Below are 17,452 nucleotides of genomic sequence, written 5' to 3' on the forward strand. Positions count from 1 at the left end.
GCTATCGGTGTTACTTGGGGGGGAAAAAAAAACATCCAAAGAGCAGCAAAAAATGTTGTTTTTTGCCACTTTTGCCACTTGTTTCTGACTCACCCAGAAAAAAAAATCCAACATCAGTAAAATTTAAAAATATTCACTCTGCTGTCTGGAGTCACAGAAGCTTCTGTGCCACCCAGGACTGGCCAGGATGTAGCAGCATTGCTGGTGGGTTGGGTTTGCAGCCAAATTCGGTGTTTTCCCAGACTATAGGTTCCTTCTGGGTCTTCCAAGTGGAGATCCTGCCTTGCCTGGGCAGCCCAGCTGATTTCCTTCCCTAGAAAGCTTGGAGAGGCTGATGTCTGCAAAAAAATAAAACCCCTGAGTGGGTAACTCAGCTTCTCCCAGAGGTGGTTGGCAGCCTGTGGGCAGTGAGAGCGATGAATGTGGCACCATTTGGGGTTAAAGCTGCCCTGGTTTTGGCTGGCTCTGCTCTGGGCTGCTTCTGGGGATTTTCGTACTTCCTAGCAGTCCAAATAAAAAAGGATGATGATGAAAGCGGAGTTTAAAGCAGCAGTCAAATGAGTATGTCTGTGGCAGGCAGCTATTAGCAAGTAAAACGATGGGATTTGGGGCACTGGCTGAGCTGCTCCCGGCGTACGTAGGCTGAGCGTCGAGTGGGTTTAGGTGTGATTCAGCAGAGGTTTGTTTAAGTGTATATCTGGAAGTCAAGCACACAAATAGCTCCTTCAGTGGGAAGGGGAGAGACCCAAGCACTCAACTTCAAAGGCATCTTGCACATCTTACTGAGTGAAGGTCTCAATTTCATCTCACCAGCAAACCCTTCTCTTCCAAGAAGGCAATGGCTGGAAAGGAATTGCCAGTAACTAATCCCACAAAAAGGGCAGGATGGAGTTGCTGCCTGTCTGCCTTTCCCTGTGGGCCAATTCCTAGGGGAGAAGCAGGATCAAACTTGCCCTGCAAGGTGGTCCTCAGGCCTCTGGCTTTTCCCAGGCCCATCCTCATGCAGGGATGAGTGGCTTTGAAGTTGCAGTGACTTGTCCCAGATGCTGCTTTGGAAGTGCTTTGGAGCTCATCCCATGGTTCTTCCAGGACCACAACTGAGCTTCTCTCCCCAAAAGCCCTCTGGGGTGATTTAATGCAGGTGTCTCAGAGGCGATGTAGGGATAAAGCCCAAGCATCCTTATAGTATTCTCAGGTCCAGCTCCTTCATCTCCAGCAGACTCCATGTATCATTTGGGCAAACCCTTTTGCCTCTGCCCACCCCAGCTGCCCATCCCAAAGCTGGGCAGATCAGTGGTTCCCTGATCCCAGTGTTCCAAAGGGACTGGTCTGGCAGCTGGGCTGCTGCTGTCCCACCTCGCTTTCATGGCCACCACAGGGCTGAGCAGACTTTGACATGCAAAAGGACCTGCAGGCTTGGCCCCTGATTTAGCCCAGACGTTTGTGAGCTCACCAGGCATTGTCTGGCTCACAGCGTGGAAAGATTACGGCCAGTGAGATATTTTATCTCCCTCTGTAGATTTATTTTTTCGCCTGTTTCCCTTGCTTTGGGAGAAATTACTGCGCAGTGAGATCACTGGATTTTCCTCCAGCTTGTAATGCAGCACAAGAACATTTTTAAGGCTTGCTTTTCTCTCCTGTTTTTTTGGAGGACGCTTTGCTGATGTCAGTGCCTTGCTATGAACCTACCAAGCCCTTGCTTTTGCTCCCTATGTATGGGTGTGTATTTTTAGCCCTGCAAACCCACCCCTCACTCCTTCATTTTCCAGCTGCGCTGGCAGTGAATGCTCGTTTGATTCCTCTCTCTCCCGGCGAGGTGACATGAGACTTTTTTAATTTTTTTCCCCTCCTTCAAATGAATGTGGCTTTTCAAGGCAGGGCTCGTCCCTTTCTTAGTGGAATTTTGGTTTTCCCCCTTCACACTTACCACGCCCTCCACAGGCCCAAACAAAAGCTGGTGGGGCTGGCGAGCTGTCACCTCGCATCGCCGGGCTGCTGCCTCTAAATCCCTGTGACAGCGAGTCCTGTGACCCCGTTCCTCTCAGACAGCTCGCCTTCGACAGCTGCTGCCAACAATGATAATTATTGTGGTTATAGATAAGCTTCGAGCTTTCACTGGCCCCTTTCCCATCGAGTTGTCTGAGAAGTCTGTTTTCTTCTGGCGCCCCTGCTGATGCAGGGGGCAGGCTCTTGTTCTTGGCACTGGCTTGTGATGATTCCTGAGAAAAATTGTTGGTTTTTTTTCTCCCCCAACCTCTTTCTTTTTGAATGCATTTTTATTGTTGGCTTTGCTTTCAATGAGTAAGGGCTTGAAAAAGTCACCTTCATCTTCTCCCTACACTCCTGGAGATGATCAGGGTACTTTTCTGTGCTTTAGGTGTTCGCTGTGGATGGGGAGTAGCTGCCTGCCCACCCCCTTCTCCCAGGAGCATTTTTGCCTCCCAGGGATCCCCAAATGCCCAGATCTAGCCAATGTCTGCTTTTCGTCAGGGTGGAGACCAGTGCTGGTGGTCTGAGCATTCCTGTTTCTGCTTGGGTGTAAAAAGAATTCTTCTGCAGTTTCATAGCCCACCTTGGATCATGTCCCATCCTGGCCACTGCCATTGTAAGGGACAGGTAGGGTGACCTCAGGATGTGGCTGCCTGTTCCTGCAAGCAGCAGAAGGGATATTTTCCAAGGATTCTGGTTTGGTCCTTGTATGATGACCCCAGCGAGTATCTTGGCTGCTGCTCAGTGCAATCTTTGAGCTTCCTCCCCTGGCTGAGGTAGATTTTAATTCACTCCTTAATTAACAAGCACTCTCTGGGGTGCTCCCTTGAGGAGGGGATGAGAGAGGACTGAGTGCAGGATGAGAAATATGGGCTTATAAGGAATAAAGATTTACTTGCCAGGTCTATAAGATGCACCTGTCTCAATAAAGCTAATCCTTCACTTCCAGCTTCGAGCAACATATTCCAAGTAAACCAAGCCCATGCTACCCTGGCCTTAGAGACCAGCACCCTTTCTGTATCAGCCTTAGCTTCCAAAAGCCAACTCCACAGTCTCAGTCTGCTCCCTCAAGAAATGTGGGGGTGAAAAACACCCTCCTTGTTTAATTACTCAGAGTGATCAAGTCAGCTCCTGATCTTCTTTTTGATCTGCTGATCAGGTTGACTTCCAAGGTCTCACATCCTGCTGTAAGGTGTGTTTCTGGTTTCAGCTCATTCCTTTGAGCCACATCCAGTGTTTCAGCATCCTTTGGCAGCACTGATCACCGATACTGGGGCCATGCGGTTCCTCAGATATGTCTTTTCAACTCTGTGGTTTTTCCCTGCATGCAAGTACAGGGAATTACATTTTTTAAACTGAATCTCTTGCAATGGCTTTAACCACGACTGCACGCCAGGCGAGAGGGAGGATGTAGGTAAATGGAGTTGCAGGAGTTTCTGGGCTTTCCCTTTATTTAATTTAGATTATTTCATAGACCGCAATGCAAAGAAAAAGAAAAATACGTGTGGTTTTGCAATCAAAGTCCTTGCAGGGAGCGGTTCTTTGCAGTCGAATTAAGCTGTAATTAATGGCTGCTCTAGCCCAAGGAGGAGCTGAGGGCATCTTTCCATCTCTCTGTTGCCTCAGCTCAGTGTGGGCTGCTGGCAGAAAGATTCCTGCCAGGGAAGCCCAGCCTGGTGGTGCTCACTGTGTGACACAGTGGTCTGTGGGTTGGGAAATCTGCAGTTTGAGGCTGCATCTTCAATTCCTGTTAGGTGAAGTAGAGGAAGAAAAAGGTGGGGGAGAGGCTGGTTTCCAGCTTCTTGCACTTCCAGGAGCACTGAATCCCCACCCCTCCAAAGAAAACCAAAATGATGGGTTTCCTGGGATGCTGAACATCCACTTGTCCAAATTTTGGATTTCTTTCTAATTTTTTCCTAGAGGAAAACTCCAGCTGAAGGTGGTCAGGAAAACTGGGAGAGACAAGGTTTAAATCCAAGAACAGCAGTGGAAATTGGCCAGATTTTCCTCAAGGGTTGTGGCAGTGGGTTCAGGGGCACTGCTGAGCTGCACTCCTGAGCCTGAGCTGGGCTCTGTTGCCAGTGATAATGTAACCTCACTGGCACTGTGGCCTTTGGGGGTGCTGGAACTGCAGGAGCAGCATTGCTATGGGCAAGAGTTACACCTGAAAGTTGGGTATTTAATGTCCTGCTTACAGTCCTTCCACAAAATACTGTGAAACAGGGAAATAGGGAATGGCAGCTGCAGTGTGGGGAGAGGGAATTGGCTGGCGGGGTTTGGCAGCAGGGCCAGGGCTGCTCAGTGCTGTGCTGAGCCTTGGCAGAGCATGGTCCTACCACATTTCTCACACATCCTCCTTCACAGCATGCTGGATAGAGCTGGTTGTGATGCTGCTGCTGGCTGGGGCTTCAGCTGTTCGTGTTGCACAGATGTGTAAGGAAAGGCTCGTGAGCCTTCCCCTATTGCTGGGCTGGGAATAACTCTCCTTTCCCTCCACCTCCCAGGCTGAAACTATCCAATGAGGAGATCAAACGAGCGATTTTGACAATGGATGAGCAGGAGGACCTCCCAAAAGACATGCTGGAACAGGTGGGCAACGTGTTTCGTGCTCCTTTGTGGTTGCCTCATGTTGAAACAATGCTGTGCCAAATTTGGGACCAAAGCTCAGCTTTGTGTGTGCTGGGCCCCAAATTATTTACCAGCCACTTGTTGAAGAACCACCCAGGTGGGCCGGAGCAGCAGGAAAGCACCGCAAATGTGGCATTCTGGGAGTAGCATGGCCCTCACGTGCCATTCCTGTACTCAGGTCTGTCCTGGGACCCTGAGGTGGGGCCATTTCCCCTTTTTGTGGCTGCAGCTCGAAGTTTGTGCTCAGTGGTGGTTTGTTTTTGAAAGGTTAGACAGTGTCTGTGCAAGCCTCAGAAGGGGAATCCCATTTTCACCCCCTCTGAATCCCTTTGGAAGCATATTACTCACCTGTCTTTAAAGCTGAGCTGGTAATTGCACTTGGAGCAGAGATGTGGGAGGATTCATTGCACAAAATTTCCATCTGTTAATAAGTAGAGTTGCAGCAAATGGGAATCCCTGACTGACATCTCCTCTGGCAGAGCTGATGTTGAAACCTCCTTGGAGCAGACTTAATTCATTTGTTGTAAAAGCTGAGTGATGGCAGGGCAGAGGCAGGAGACACTGACGTGATGGAGTAATGTGAGGAAGGTGACAGGGACAGCAATAACACTTATTTCACAGGAGCCTTGGGGTCACTGTCTGTACATGCTGAAAAGGTGTTAGACTGAAGGAAATAAATCACTTTTTAACTCCTGAAGAATATGTGTGCATGGACCTCATGTCCACTGCTGTGCTTCCTCCTGTCCAGTTGCTGAAGTTTGTTCCTGAAAAGGGTGACATTGACCTGCTGGAGGAGCACAAGCACGAGCTGGACCGCATGGCCAAGGCTGACCGGTTCCTCTTCGAAATGAGCAGGTTGGTGGCTCAGGGGACACATTTTGGCCAGTGTCTGCACAGGCTGATTGGGGGAGTGTCTGTTTCATGCAATCTGCTTGGGAAATAAGCCCTTTTCTTACTGTTTTTCACATCAAGAAATAAGTGGGCCAAGCAGACAGGAGGGCAAGCAATATAATTGCTTGCTCTATAATCCAAATTACAAGGATCATTGGTGATGCTCTGGTCCTAAATTCAGGGTTGCGCTCCTATACAAGCAGCAGCTGGAAGGAGCAGGGGAGAGGGATGAGGAGATGGATTTTGTCGTGGTTCTGGTTGATAGTTGGACTAGATGATCCTGATGGTCTCTTTGGACCTTGATGATTCTGAGATTGTGTAATTTAACTTGGTCAAGTGGAAAGTGTCCCTACAGGGGAGAGGGGTTGCAGCTAAATGATCTTTCAGTCCTTTCCAGCGAACACCATTCTATGATTCATTGTGGCCCAGGTGGGAAGTGCTGTTAAAATGATAACACAGTGCTCCTTTCCCTTTCATCCTAATGAATATTCAAGCCTGATGTATGTGCGTTTGGCCCTGCTGTGTAGATGAGTACCACTTCTCACCTCAGGACTGACTCATCTCCAGGGCTCCTGAGACTATATGAGACTGAAAGGAAATGTCATTTCTTCCTGCTCCTGGTAGCAATCATTTAAAACTTAGGAGTCTTCAGGGATGAATAACCTTATCTATTGCATGCACATCCTCTAGAGGTGCTGGGTTAAAATCTTGAAGCTCCTTATTTAAATTGAACTGAGCATTGAGCTCTTTGAATTTCTTAGCTGAACTTCAAGCCAGTCACTTGTTGGCAAGGTCAGTGAGTTTTACAATTGCACTGGGAGATCAAAAATAGAAATGCTCCCATGCTCCCTGAGAAGTGCACCGATGAGCTGTGTGCTTGCTGAGTGTCAAAGGCAGGCAGGATGGAGCTGTGAAGTTCAGACCTGAGCCCTCGGGGCTCAGTGATGCTCAGAATTAGCTTTTCTATCACAGGTCACCTTCCTTCTTCACCGACTCTCTGTCTCATGCCTTCATCCTTTGGAAAGCACAATGTGCTGATGCAAATGTTTTCCTTGATTTCCAGCACGGCTTTTTAATTTTTGCCTTGTGGTCTGTAACCGAGTGTGATGTCTTTGTCACCTCTGATTAGTACAACAGCACAGCTCATGGCCCTGTGTGTGAGCATGTCTCCCGTGGGTCCTTGGTCCAAGTGACTCAAATCAGACTGCCATGTGCATACAAGTGAGATCTTGGTTAGCATAAACACAACTGACATGAGCAGAGCCATCACTGACTTGCCCAGGAGAGGGGCTTTCCAGCCCAGCTCATCATTCTGATGGTCCAGTTTCATTAGTTCTGGTTGTAGGTGAGCCTCTCTCCAGCTGCAGCTCATCACAAAGAGCCCAGACCTCATCAGCACCTTTGCATAGGAGTGGTTGTGAAAGAACTGTTTGTTCTTTCACATATCAATAGGGTGTAAAAATGCACTTGTTGAACCTGCTGAGTTAAGGGGATTGGCTTAAGCATGTGCTTAAAAACCCACGGGGATCCACCCCAGGACAGCTGTAGCTTCAGTTGTCAATTTTTCCCATCCCAGCAGTTTCAGGGAGAAAAGGGGTCATTATTTTTTAATCACCCTGGCTCAAGTATGCTTTGTAAGCACAGCTGTGAGCAGTGGAGCAACAGAGCTCTACCTGGAGCAAGCAAAGCTCAGCCTGCACCTCCTCTTTGTTTTCCAGGATAAACCATTATCAGCAAAGGCTGCAGTCCCTCTACTTCAAGAAGAAGTTTGCAGAGAGAGTTGCAGAGGTCAAGCCCAAGGTGGAAGGCAAGTGACCAGAGCTGCTAAGGGACTCTGCCAGGACAGGGATCACTCCCAGCAAGAGCATGCTCTGTGCCAGGATGAGCCTGGGGGAAGAGGAAGGGAAGGGGTTGGTGGTCACTCCTGGGGAGGTCCTGAAGGGGTTGCTGGTGGGCTGTTTTGGCAGGGGGTAATGTCCTACCCCTCTCTGCTTTCAGCCATCCGTGCTGGCTCCAAGGCAGTGCTGCAGAGCAGCAGCCTCCAGCAGCTCCTGGAGGTGGTCCTGGCCTTTGGGAACTACATGAACAAGGGCCAGAGGGGCAATGCCTTCGGGTTTAAGATCTCCAGCCTCAACAAGATTGCAGACACCAAGTCCAGCATTGACAAGTGAGTAGCCCCTGCCCTTATCCTTGGTAGCATCCACGGGCCCCAGGAGTGCTGGGGAAATGCAGGGGTCATTAGCATCACCTCTGGGATGTGGGTAGGTGGGAGCAGTCCCCTCCTCCTGCTGCCCAACTTGGTACATCAGTGATGATGTGATCAGGAGCATTTTTTGAGCAGGACAGCTTTCAAGGGAAGCCAAGCTGCATATCAGCACAACAATTAATGGGGCCTTTCCTTCCTGGGCTGGCTAAACTGCAGCCGAGGCTGATTAGGAGGATCATCTTCCAAATGCATTTTAACCCCTTTGAAGATGCCAAGAGCCAGAGAAAGGGTTTCCAGGGGTTTTTCTCCACAGGAACTTCCACTCTCCCATGCTGATGCAGCCATTGCCTGGTTTGCTCTGCCCTGCTGAGCTCTGTTCACAGAGCAAGAGGAGCTGGGTCAGGTCTCAAAGCTGCCTGGTCTCATCTGTCAGTAAAGACAGTGGAGGACAAGAGCAGTGATGCTCAAGTCACCTCCCCTGGGTTCCTCCTGTGGAGAACCCCTGCTTGCAGGGACCAGGCTGCTCTGCTCTGTAGCTGTGCATGGGACAGACCCCCATGTCTCCAGACAGGCATCAAGCAGCATCCTTGCCGAAATCCTCAAATAGTTCATTATTAGGGTTGGGGTTAAACCATAGGTTTTGACTGACCACTGAACTCCCCAAGATGCTGCCACACTGACCTCTCTGCCCCTCTCTCCTAGGAACATCACCCTGCTGCACTATCTCATCACTGTTGTGGAAAAGAAATACCCCAAAGTCCTCCGCCTGCACGAGGAGCTGCGAGACATCCCACAGGCAGCCAAAGTCAAGTAAGCAGGGGTTGAGGGGGCACTTAGGCAGCACTGAGAGCACCTCTCCCTTCATTTCAGCCTGTTTTTCCATGTCACCTCACCCTGGGCCACCCTCCTGGCCAGAGGTGCTGGGAGCTGTATCCCTGCCCTACAGCTGTCGGGCTGTATGCCATGCCATGGTCACGCTGGCTCAGAGCAGCCCAGGACTCAGAAGCAAACATCACCTGGCAGCTTTAAATCACAGCCCTTGCAGCAAAGGCTCTAAACTTGTGAGCTTGGGGGAGGAGAGCTGCTTGCAGCAGCCGCTTCCTGTTGTTATCTCACCACAAAAGCATTTAATTAATTTCTAATGGTGCATTAAGTAATCCGGGAGGAAGCGGTTGTGGTGTGGCTGCAGATAAAGGGCAGCTGTTTATCTTCATGTGCCAGGGAGGCTCTGCCTGCAGCATGGGCAGGACCAGGCAGCTGTGTGAGGGACTCACCTGCATCCAGGTCCTGCCTGCCCCTTATTCTACCAACATGGAGTTTCTGGGGTTTGCAGCCAGCTTTTTAAACCCTGCCCAGTGACCTGTTTGGAACAGGCTGCCTCAGTTCAGCAAAGCCCTTAAACACAGCCTGAACCTTTAAGTTCATGAGGAATCTACTGTTGCTCTGCAAAGCCCTCAAGTATGTGCTGAAGTACCTCTGAAATCAATGAGGCTCTGTTTTGGTTTTAAACTCCAGCAGGGGCTTATGGGCTTTGATGCTTCAGGGATGTGAGCAGCAAAGATCACACATTTCTGCAACCACTTTTGTTAGCTGTGGACATGAAAGGGGGTTGAAACTGCACCTCTTTAGAGAGGGTGTGGTTAAAACAGGTTACCCAGAGAAGTTGTGGATGCCCCCTCCCTGGAAGTGTTCCAGGCCAGGTTGGGTGGGGCTTGGAGCAACCTGGAATAGTGGAATGTGTCCTATGGCAGCAGGGTTGGAACTAGATGGGCTTTGAGGTCCCTTCCAACCCAAACCATTCCATGATGCTGTGAAATATACATGGAGTTTACAGTTGCTCGAGGGTCTTCCAAGCTTCAAAGGTCTTTTGTAGCAGTGATGGGTTCCCAGGGAAGATATGAACTGGACAAAACAAGGATCCTCATATAAAATGTAAAATTATCACCAGCCATTGGAGTGAGCCCAGTGACAGGACAAATTTTGGCATGCAGGGAAGAGTATTCTTCTGCCAGAGGGTGGCTGGGCACTGGAACAAGCTCCCCAGAGCAATAGTCACTGCACCAAGCCTGACAGAGCTTAAGGAACATTTGGACAATGCTCTCAGGCACAGGGTGGGATTCTTGGGACTGTCCTGTGCTGGGCCAGGAGTTGGACTTGGAGATCCTTGTCAGTCCCTTCCAGCTCAGGATATTCCATGGCTGTGTGGGTGTGTGGTGCTCAGTTTGGAGCCATCAGCTGAGGGCATGGCTGAGCAGGACATGCTCCATGCTGCTGGAGGCTCTGGCTTTCCCATGCTCCTGACCTGCAGCTGTTGCACAGGCACACGTATGGGAAAGAAAACGCCTGCACAGAGGGTTTCCTTACCCCCCTAAACTTTATCATTTCACTCTAAACTGGACACCATATGTAACATTTGGGTTTGGTCCAATCTAGAGCGAAACCAAGAAGTTTCTAAAGCTCTGGAAAACCCTGAATTCCCCCCCAGTCTTGCAGCTGTGAAGCAGAAATTGCTGCCTCTGTCAATCCCACCACTAGTAATGAACTGCTGGAGCACAGGGCTCCCAAAACTGCATTTTCCCAGACTAAACCTGCCAGGAATGCTTGCCCCATGACCCAACGTCAGCATTTCCAGGGACCCCAGCCCTCGCACAGACACCCCTGGAAAGGCATCAAGTCTGTGGTCACCGAGGCTTTGTGAGAAAGCTTCCCCTCAGACACAGTGGTAGAAACCCATAAGCACTTGAATTTGAAGCTCATCAGGGGCTTGAGCCTTGTGTAAACAAAGCCAGTGCCAGACGTGGTGATTTATTTTTATTTCTCTATATTTGGGCTGTCTCCCTTTGTGGAAGCCTCGCTGCTCCTCAGAAGGATGCTTTGTCTGGTGCTCACCCAACCATGGTGCCCTGAAAAACTGCTCTCTGTGCCCTGGGACAATGATCCCATCTACTGCTGGACCTGGAGGGAAATCTGTGCCCAGCAAAGCCCTTTTCCTGAGCCATCCTTTCACTTGGAGAGGGCTGGAGGCTGCTGAGCTTGCTAAACCTGCACAGTCCCCTTGATTAAAAATACAGAGAAGTGCTTTGCTTTGAAACAGGCAGCTGCAGCCACTTTGAGATAGTCCCAGCTTAGAGGCTGTCAGCCTGATTTGCTGCTTGAGTCACGCTGATTTGCAGAAAGGAGGCAGTGTGGGCAGGGTTGGAGTCTTTTCAGTGGGAAAACCATGGTCAATTTGATTGGAGAGCTGTAGATTTTGCTGGGAAAAGGTGAAAATTAACATCCTGCTATTTCCAACAGCATGACCGAGCTGGAGAAAGAAATAAACACTCTGAGAAGCGGCCTGAGAGCAGTAGAGACTGTAAGTATCATTTGAACCAAGTATAGTCCAGCCTGAGCAGCACTGCATCCCTCCTTGGGGAGGCAGGCCAGGGAGCTCCCAGCAAAACTGCTTTTATATCACATCCTGGAGATCTGTTTGCCTTTACTTCCTGCCCTGCACGTGTGCCTGTCCTCTCAGGGGTGTTTTGGCACTGAAGTTACCATGTGTGTTTAGGCACATGCATGGTTTATGTCTAATGCATCAAGGGAGGCTGAGTAAGCCTAGTGATGATGCCCAAGGAGGACCTGTGATGTGCAGAGGAGTCTCCCCTTGGCTATAAAACCACTGAGGGTTGGGGAGCACTTCTGCAGCACAGCTGGAGTGGTGACGAAAAGGTGGAGGCATCCCAGAGGACTCACTGTCTTGCTGAATTATCCTGCTTCCATAAGCTTTCCTGCAGGATTTGGCTTAAAAACTTACTTCAGGCAGTGTAATCCAGGGTGTCACACAGCAGGGGGAGCAGCAGTGGTGGTGTTGGCAGAGCCCCTGGCACTGATTCAGGCATACTCCCAATGACACTACCAGGGGCCCATGGTATTTGTGTCCCTCATCAGCCAGGGCCTGACCAGATTTACTTTTTTTCCCCCCAAAGGAGCTGGACTTCCAGAAGTCTCAAGTTCAGCAAGCAGGTGACAAGTTTGTGTCTGTTGTCAGCCAGTTCATCACATTGGCCAGCTTCAGCTTCTCAGATGTTGAAGATCTCCTGATGGAAGCAAAAGAGCTGGTAAGGCCACCAATGTCCTTGAGATCTGAGCAGCTTTTCAGCCTCACTTCCTTCTCCCTGGCTGTGCCCATTGTCCAGTTGGCATTGTCCTTCTGACCTGTGCTTGGGCATTATGATGGACCTTCCTGAGGCAATGGCTAACCCAGGCCACCTTTTGGCCTTTTGATGGTAACCTGGCAGAGATACTCTCTGCACTGGGTTAGGACTGGTGACAAATGCTCTGCAAACTGTATCATTTTCTGCTGACTTGGCTGGATCTGGAGGAGAAGGTCTGGTCGTGGTCCCCAGCATCTGTGGAAGTCCACTCTGAAGCAATTTTCCATGGTTGTTGAAAGGGATGGGCTCTGTGGAGTGCTCCAGCTCTTTGCTTTTTAAACACATGTCCAGGTTCAAGTTGTGTTCCTGTTTTCTCTTAGGAAAGCAGAAACATCCCCATTTTATAAACTTTATATCACATGAGGAGAGCCTTTTCAGCATTCCCTCCCCCACCAGCATCTCTTGCAACATGGCAGAGAATTGTAATATCTTGATTAAAATCAGCAAGATTAACCTCAATTATGTTGACTTATATAGTGGCACTTCTCAGATTCCTCCCTGCATCTTGAAGCGTTAAGTCTCTTAAGTAAACAAAGAAATAAAAAATGCATTAAATGTCTTTTGAAAAGCCTGGGACACCCCTGCAAATAAAACTAAATCATACAGGCAGGCTTTAAAAATGTTCCTCTTGGTCTACCCTGCAATATCAAAGCAACTAATAAATCTGTTGATGCTTTGATTTTGTTTTTCTTTTCTTTTAAGCATGCTTATCTCCAGAATGTGCCTTCACAATTTTAACAAACTTGCTCTACACAAAGAGTCTCCTTCAGACTGGAAGTGAGAACAAAGAGTGTCAGTCCCAAGGACAACTCGGGGGCTGCCTGGGGACTGGGGCACGTTGGCAGATCATGGATGTCCTGTCCTGACCTCTGCTACGGCCTTATTCGACTCCCTCACTTTAATGGTGTGCAAACAGCACAAGAGGCCGGAAAACTCCCTATTTCCCTGCCCAGGGCTGTGCCTGAGTCTGGGCAGAAATCTTCTTTTAGAAGTTTCACCAACACATTTGGTTTCAATAGCAGAGCATGTGGCAGTGATAAATAATACCCCAAAAATACTTCAAAGAAAAACTTAAAAGTACAAGTTTCCCTTCCCCTGCCGTGCTTACTATTAGTTTTATGTCTTCAGTCCCACAGTATTTTGCTTCCTTGTTTTTACTGCTGCTTAGTTAATAAAGTGGAGCTGGGGCAGAGGAGGCTCAGCAGAGCCAGAGGCGAGATGGGGAGAGGGAGCTTGATAGTGAGCCAGGTCTTGCAGGGCAACAGGTAACACATCAGGTGATTTATTTCAGGTTTAAATCAAAGCTTGATGAGGCAAAACCCTGCTATGTGCTATGGCTGCTGGAAGTTTTTCACTCTGCCCCATCAGGTTGAAAGTTTCACCAGCCTAGTGGATTTTTCCAAGACTAATGCACCCCTGTCTTCTTTCTTCCAGTTTTCCAAGGCTGTGAAGCACTTTGGAGAAGACACAGACAAAATGCAGCCTGACGAATTCTTTGGCATCTTTGACCAGTTCCTTCAAGCTGTGACCGAGGCCAAGCAGGAGAACGAGAACATGAGGAAGAGGAAGGAGGAGGAAGAGCGCCGGGCACGCATGGAGGCTCAGGTGAGCACACGCCAGCAACTCTGGCAGTGCCCTCAGGGCACCTGGGAGTGGCAGTTGTGTCCCCTTGGTGGTCAGGGTGGCACGGGGAGCACTGTAGACTGGCAAGGTAGCTTCTGTGGTTTTAGACCAAATGGCTTTTCACTTTTGATTACTTGATTCATGGCCTTGGGTTTGGTGAGGTCTTGCAGCTGAAACGTGCAGCAGAGCTGTTGCAGTCTTTCAGTTGCTGTGATCCATGAGCAGCAGCCATGGGGCTGTGACCCCTAGCTTGTGGTTTGTATCACAGAATCTCAGAATGATAGAATGGTTGGGATTGGAAATGAATTAGTTCTAGTTCCAAACCCCTCACTGTGGGCTTGGAGACCTTCCTGTAGGCAAGGTTCAGGTCCAACCTGTCCTTGGAGCACTTCCAGGGACATGTTCTATCAATAACCCTGACCACCTCTCACATGCTAAGCACTGAGGTGGGAAACCACCTTTGCTCCATGAGTTTGGGAGTCACCATGCATGTGCTGGGCACCCCCACAAACCACCTGTGTGAGTCTGAGATGCCTTCTCTCCCCCTGCACCGTGACCTGCAGCTGAAGGAGCAGCGGGAGCGGGAGCGCAAGGCAAGGAAGGCGAAGGAGAGCGGGGAGGAGAGCGGCGAGTTTGACGACCTGGTGTCGGCACTGCGCTCGGGCGAGGTTTTCGACAAGGACCTCACCAAGCTGAAGCGCAACCGCAAGCGCATCACCAACCAGCTGGCGGAGAGCGGCCGCGAGAGGCCCGTCACCAAGCTCAACTTCTGAGAGACAGAACTGACAGCAAAACCCAGCTAAAGACAGGCGGGTCAGTCTTGCTGAAGTGGCTGTGGGTTTTGGTTTTTGGTTTGTTCTTTTGTTTTTGTTTCCATGACACTGCCTCGCGATTCGAGGCGGAACAGTGGCACGCTCCTCGTCCCCGCGGGTGAGTGCGTGTGTGTGTATATACTGTGTACATAGTCGGGTCGGGGGGTGTGGAGGGAGGTGCTTGGGCGGCTCAAGTTGGTGAGTGCCAGCACTGCCTCCTCCCCACTACAAAAAAGTAGTTCTCCCCATGCACAAGCACAATGCCGCGTCCGTGGAGCAAGAGAGGACCCAACCCCAAGCCGCCGGTTGTCCCTGTGGTCCCGCAGCCAGTGGGGAAGCTGCCTCCTGCTGCTCTCCTGCTCAGAACCCCCTCGGGCCATTTGCAGGGGACGCCTTGCACACACAAGCCAAGCGGTTTAAAGAAGAAAAGATGAGGAAAAAGAAAAAAATAGCAAAGTTGACTGAACTTTAATCCATTGTTTGTTTGTTTGTTTGTTTGTTTTTCTCTCATTGTTGTGACGATTCTGAGAAACTCGCAGATCTGTGCGTTCATTCGTGCTGGTTCCCGAGCTCGGCGCCGCGGGCGCTCCCGGCGATGCTCTTCCCGTCATCCTTGGGAAATGCTCTTTTTCCTCCTGCTGCCACCTTGCTAAAGGACAAACTTTACCCCAAAGTGCTTCTCGCTGTTAACGCCACACTGATGTATTTATACTATTGCAACGTTTTCTGACCCAAGGCGGTGGGAAAGGTTCGGTTCTCGAAGGAGACGAAGAGCATAAACTTTTGCGTTGTAACTTTTGTTCTTGCTTTCTGTTCAGTGGGACAAACTATCCTCTGTCAAGGTGGGTCAGGACCAAAGGTCTCTGAAATACAAAGGGGTTGGGGTAAAACCCACCAGCTTTCACCTGCCTTCTTTTCCTTTTTCTTTCTCGGACACACAGGAGCAGCGATGCCAAGAAACACTCATCTCTTAGCCAGGTCCTTTTTTGAATGGTTTGCTGTTCATTGTCATTGCAAATTTGTAAGCAGAACTACCTGTCAAATGTCAGTCCAAAAAAAAAAAAAAAAAAAAAAGAAAAAAAAAAACCAATAATAAAAGTAATTCAGAGCTCTCAGGGAGTAATAATTTAAGGGTTTAGAAAATTAAGAATTGGAGAATAAAAAATAACCACCATTAACATATTAACATTTCTATTCTTAAATTATGCTGAGTATATAGAGGACTGTTACTTTTTACTTTTATTTATTTGTGGTATGTTTTTTAAGAAAGCAAAACAAAACCTTTTTATACCACCAATACTTTTGTGATCCTTTTTTTTTGTTTGTTTGTTTGTTCTTTTTCCTGTGGAGAGATGAGTTTGTCCCTGTTGCACTAGATATTAACACTATTTGAAATAAGGTTGGTTGTTCTTTTTTTTTGTCAGATAATCGGTATTACTGGTGGGGTATGGGATGTCAGTTAACTATATGTACTGTATAGCAAAAGTGCTGTTTAAACTAATTTGTATAAAAAAAATGGTTCTAAGCACCTGAAGGCCACGGGGTCTGTGTGCTGAGTGAAAGCTGTGAAATCTCTCTCAAAGCAGAGTTGTCAAGAGCTGTGGTTTTACCATTTTGTTCTTTTCTTCATTGCAACATTCAACGCACTGTAGATTAAAAAAAAAAAAAAAAAAAAGTAGAAAAAAAGAAAGGAAAAAAAAAAAAAAAAGACTTTCTGAGTAGCATTTAAAGCAGTAATAAATAAAGCAGGTAAGTGCAAAAATAAAGTCCAGCACCTCATATCCAAACAGCTGCAAAACCTGCGGATTACGTTCAAAGGTGGAGTTAAGCACTTTGCTTTAAGAAGGAGGGGGAAATAAAGACAAAAGGTAATGATAATACTATTCCTTAACTAAAGTGCCTCTATTTATATTTTTTATTTATGGCTGAAAAAAATGGGGCTGATACAATTGAGGGAATGGACTATGGGGGGAATTGAAAATATATAAAATAAGAAGGAAAAAAAAAAAGGTTAAAAAAAAAGTTTGGCTTCTGATGGTTTAAGGAATGGTTGGTCACACGTGTTTATTAATTGGACAGGTGGTGGGGGTCAGAACGGGTGCTCTCCTCCCGGGGTCTGTGGATGCCAGCACCCACCCCAGCTCCTGCCTCTGCAACCCCAGTGCCACATCAGGACCTTTCCTGACAGATTTCCTCTTGCCCTTCCAAACCTCTTGGGTTGTTTTCTTTTTTAAATTGTTTTACAGCAGCCTGATTATCAGGCTGACTTTGCCATTTCTTTGTTTTCTTTCAAAAAAATAGAAAAAAGAAAAAATATATCTCTATAAATAAATGCAAAGGCTGTGTGCAGGTAATTCCATGTGCCATTGTCGAAAACTACTTTTAGATTGGTGCTGGTGTAAGTAGCCACTCTTTTCTCTTGGGTGTGTATTTTAAAGATGATTTTTTTTTTAATAATGCCAAAAACAAAACAACAAAAAAAAATTCCATGATAATTTGTAAACGAAAGTTTATGTCTTGGACCATATTAGCTTCGTAGTGACTAAGGTAGTCTGTTAGGTGCAAGGATGTTAGTAGTTCTAGCTAGTGGGAAATGCTGTGTAATGTTATGAGACTGTACATTTTTTAAGATGGCAATATGCAATAAAGCAAAACGATTTCAGTGAGTGTACATGGCAGAGGCGTGAGTTATTTTTTAGGGGAAGAAATGGGATAATTAGGAATTGAGGCAGGTATTAAAAAAGAGGCTGAGGGTTGCTCTTTTTCAGGTGTGTTTACAGGCATTTCTGGGGTCGGGATAACCCTTTCACCCTTTCCCTGAGTGCTGGCTTTTAGGAGGTTGAGGGTTTCCCCCTGCTGGGTTTAAGGCAGTTGGGTTTTCCCACTCTCCAGGATTGCAGCATCCTCATTGTCACCCATGTGTGGGTTCTGAAATGCCTCCCAGTTGGTGAACCTGTTCATTTCTCCTTGTTTTGTTGTTGCTGATGCCTGTGCCCACCTTGGTGGGTATTTTTCTAAAAGCCCACTGGGGCTTTTCCAGGATCCTGCATTGAAGCAGCAGCCAGTTTTGCATCATGGGATTGGATCCTGTCCCTTTTTCCAGGAGA

General features: G+C 48.2%; 1 protein-coding gene across 1 annotated transcript in view; it reads left to right on the forward strand.

Annotated features, from left to right (window-relative positions):
- DAAM1 (dishevelled associated activator of morphogenesis 1) overlaps positions 1-17,018 on the forward strand; it is a 91,572-nt gene extending 74,554 nt beyond the window's left edge. Inside the window, exons 18-26 of the mRNA XM_066321600.1 lie at positions 4,494-4,578; positions 5,366-5,472; positions 7,227-7,315; positions 7,507-7,675; positions 8,417-8,524; positions 11,009-11,069; positions 11,683-11,814; positions 13,345-13,515; positions 14,097-17,018. Of these exons, the coding sequence (XP_066177697.1) occupies positions 4,494-4,578; positions 5,366-5,472; positions 7,227-7,315; positions 7,507-7,675; positions 8,417-8,524; positions 11,009-11,069; positions 11,683-11,814; positions 13,345-13,515; positions 14,097-14,306 (1,132 nt within the window). The 3' untranslated portion in view covers positions 14,307-17,018. The remainder of the gene's footprint in view (positions 1-4,493; positions 4,579-5,365; positions 5,473-7,226; positions 7,316-7,506; positions 7,676-8,416; positions 8,525-11,008; positions 11,070-11,682; positions 11,815-13,344; positions 13,516-14,096) is intronic.
- Positions 17,019-17,452: the final 434 nt, after the last annotated feature.

Source organism: Sylvia atricapilla, chromosome 6 (genome assembly GCF_009819655.1).
Source record: "Sylvia atricapilla isolate bSylAtr1 chromosome 6, bSylAtr1.pri, whole genome shotgun sequence".
Classification (NCBI taxonomy): Eukaryota; Metazoa; Chordata; class Aves; order Passeriformes; family Sylviidae; genus Sylvia; species Sylvia atricapilla.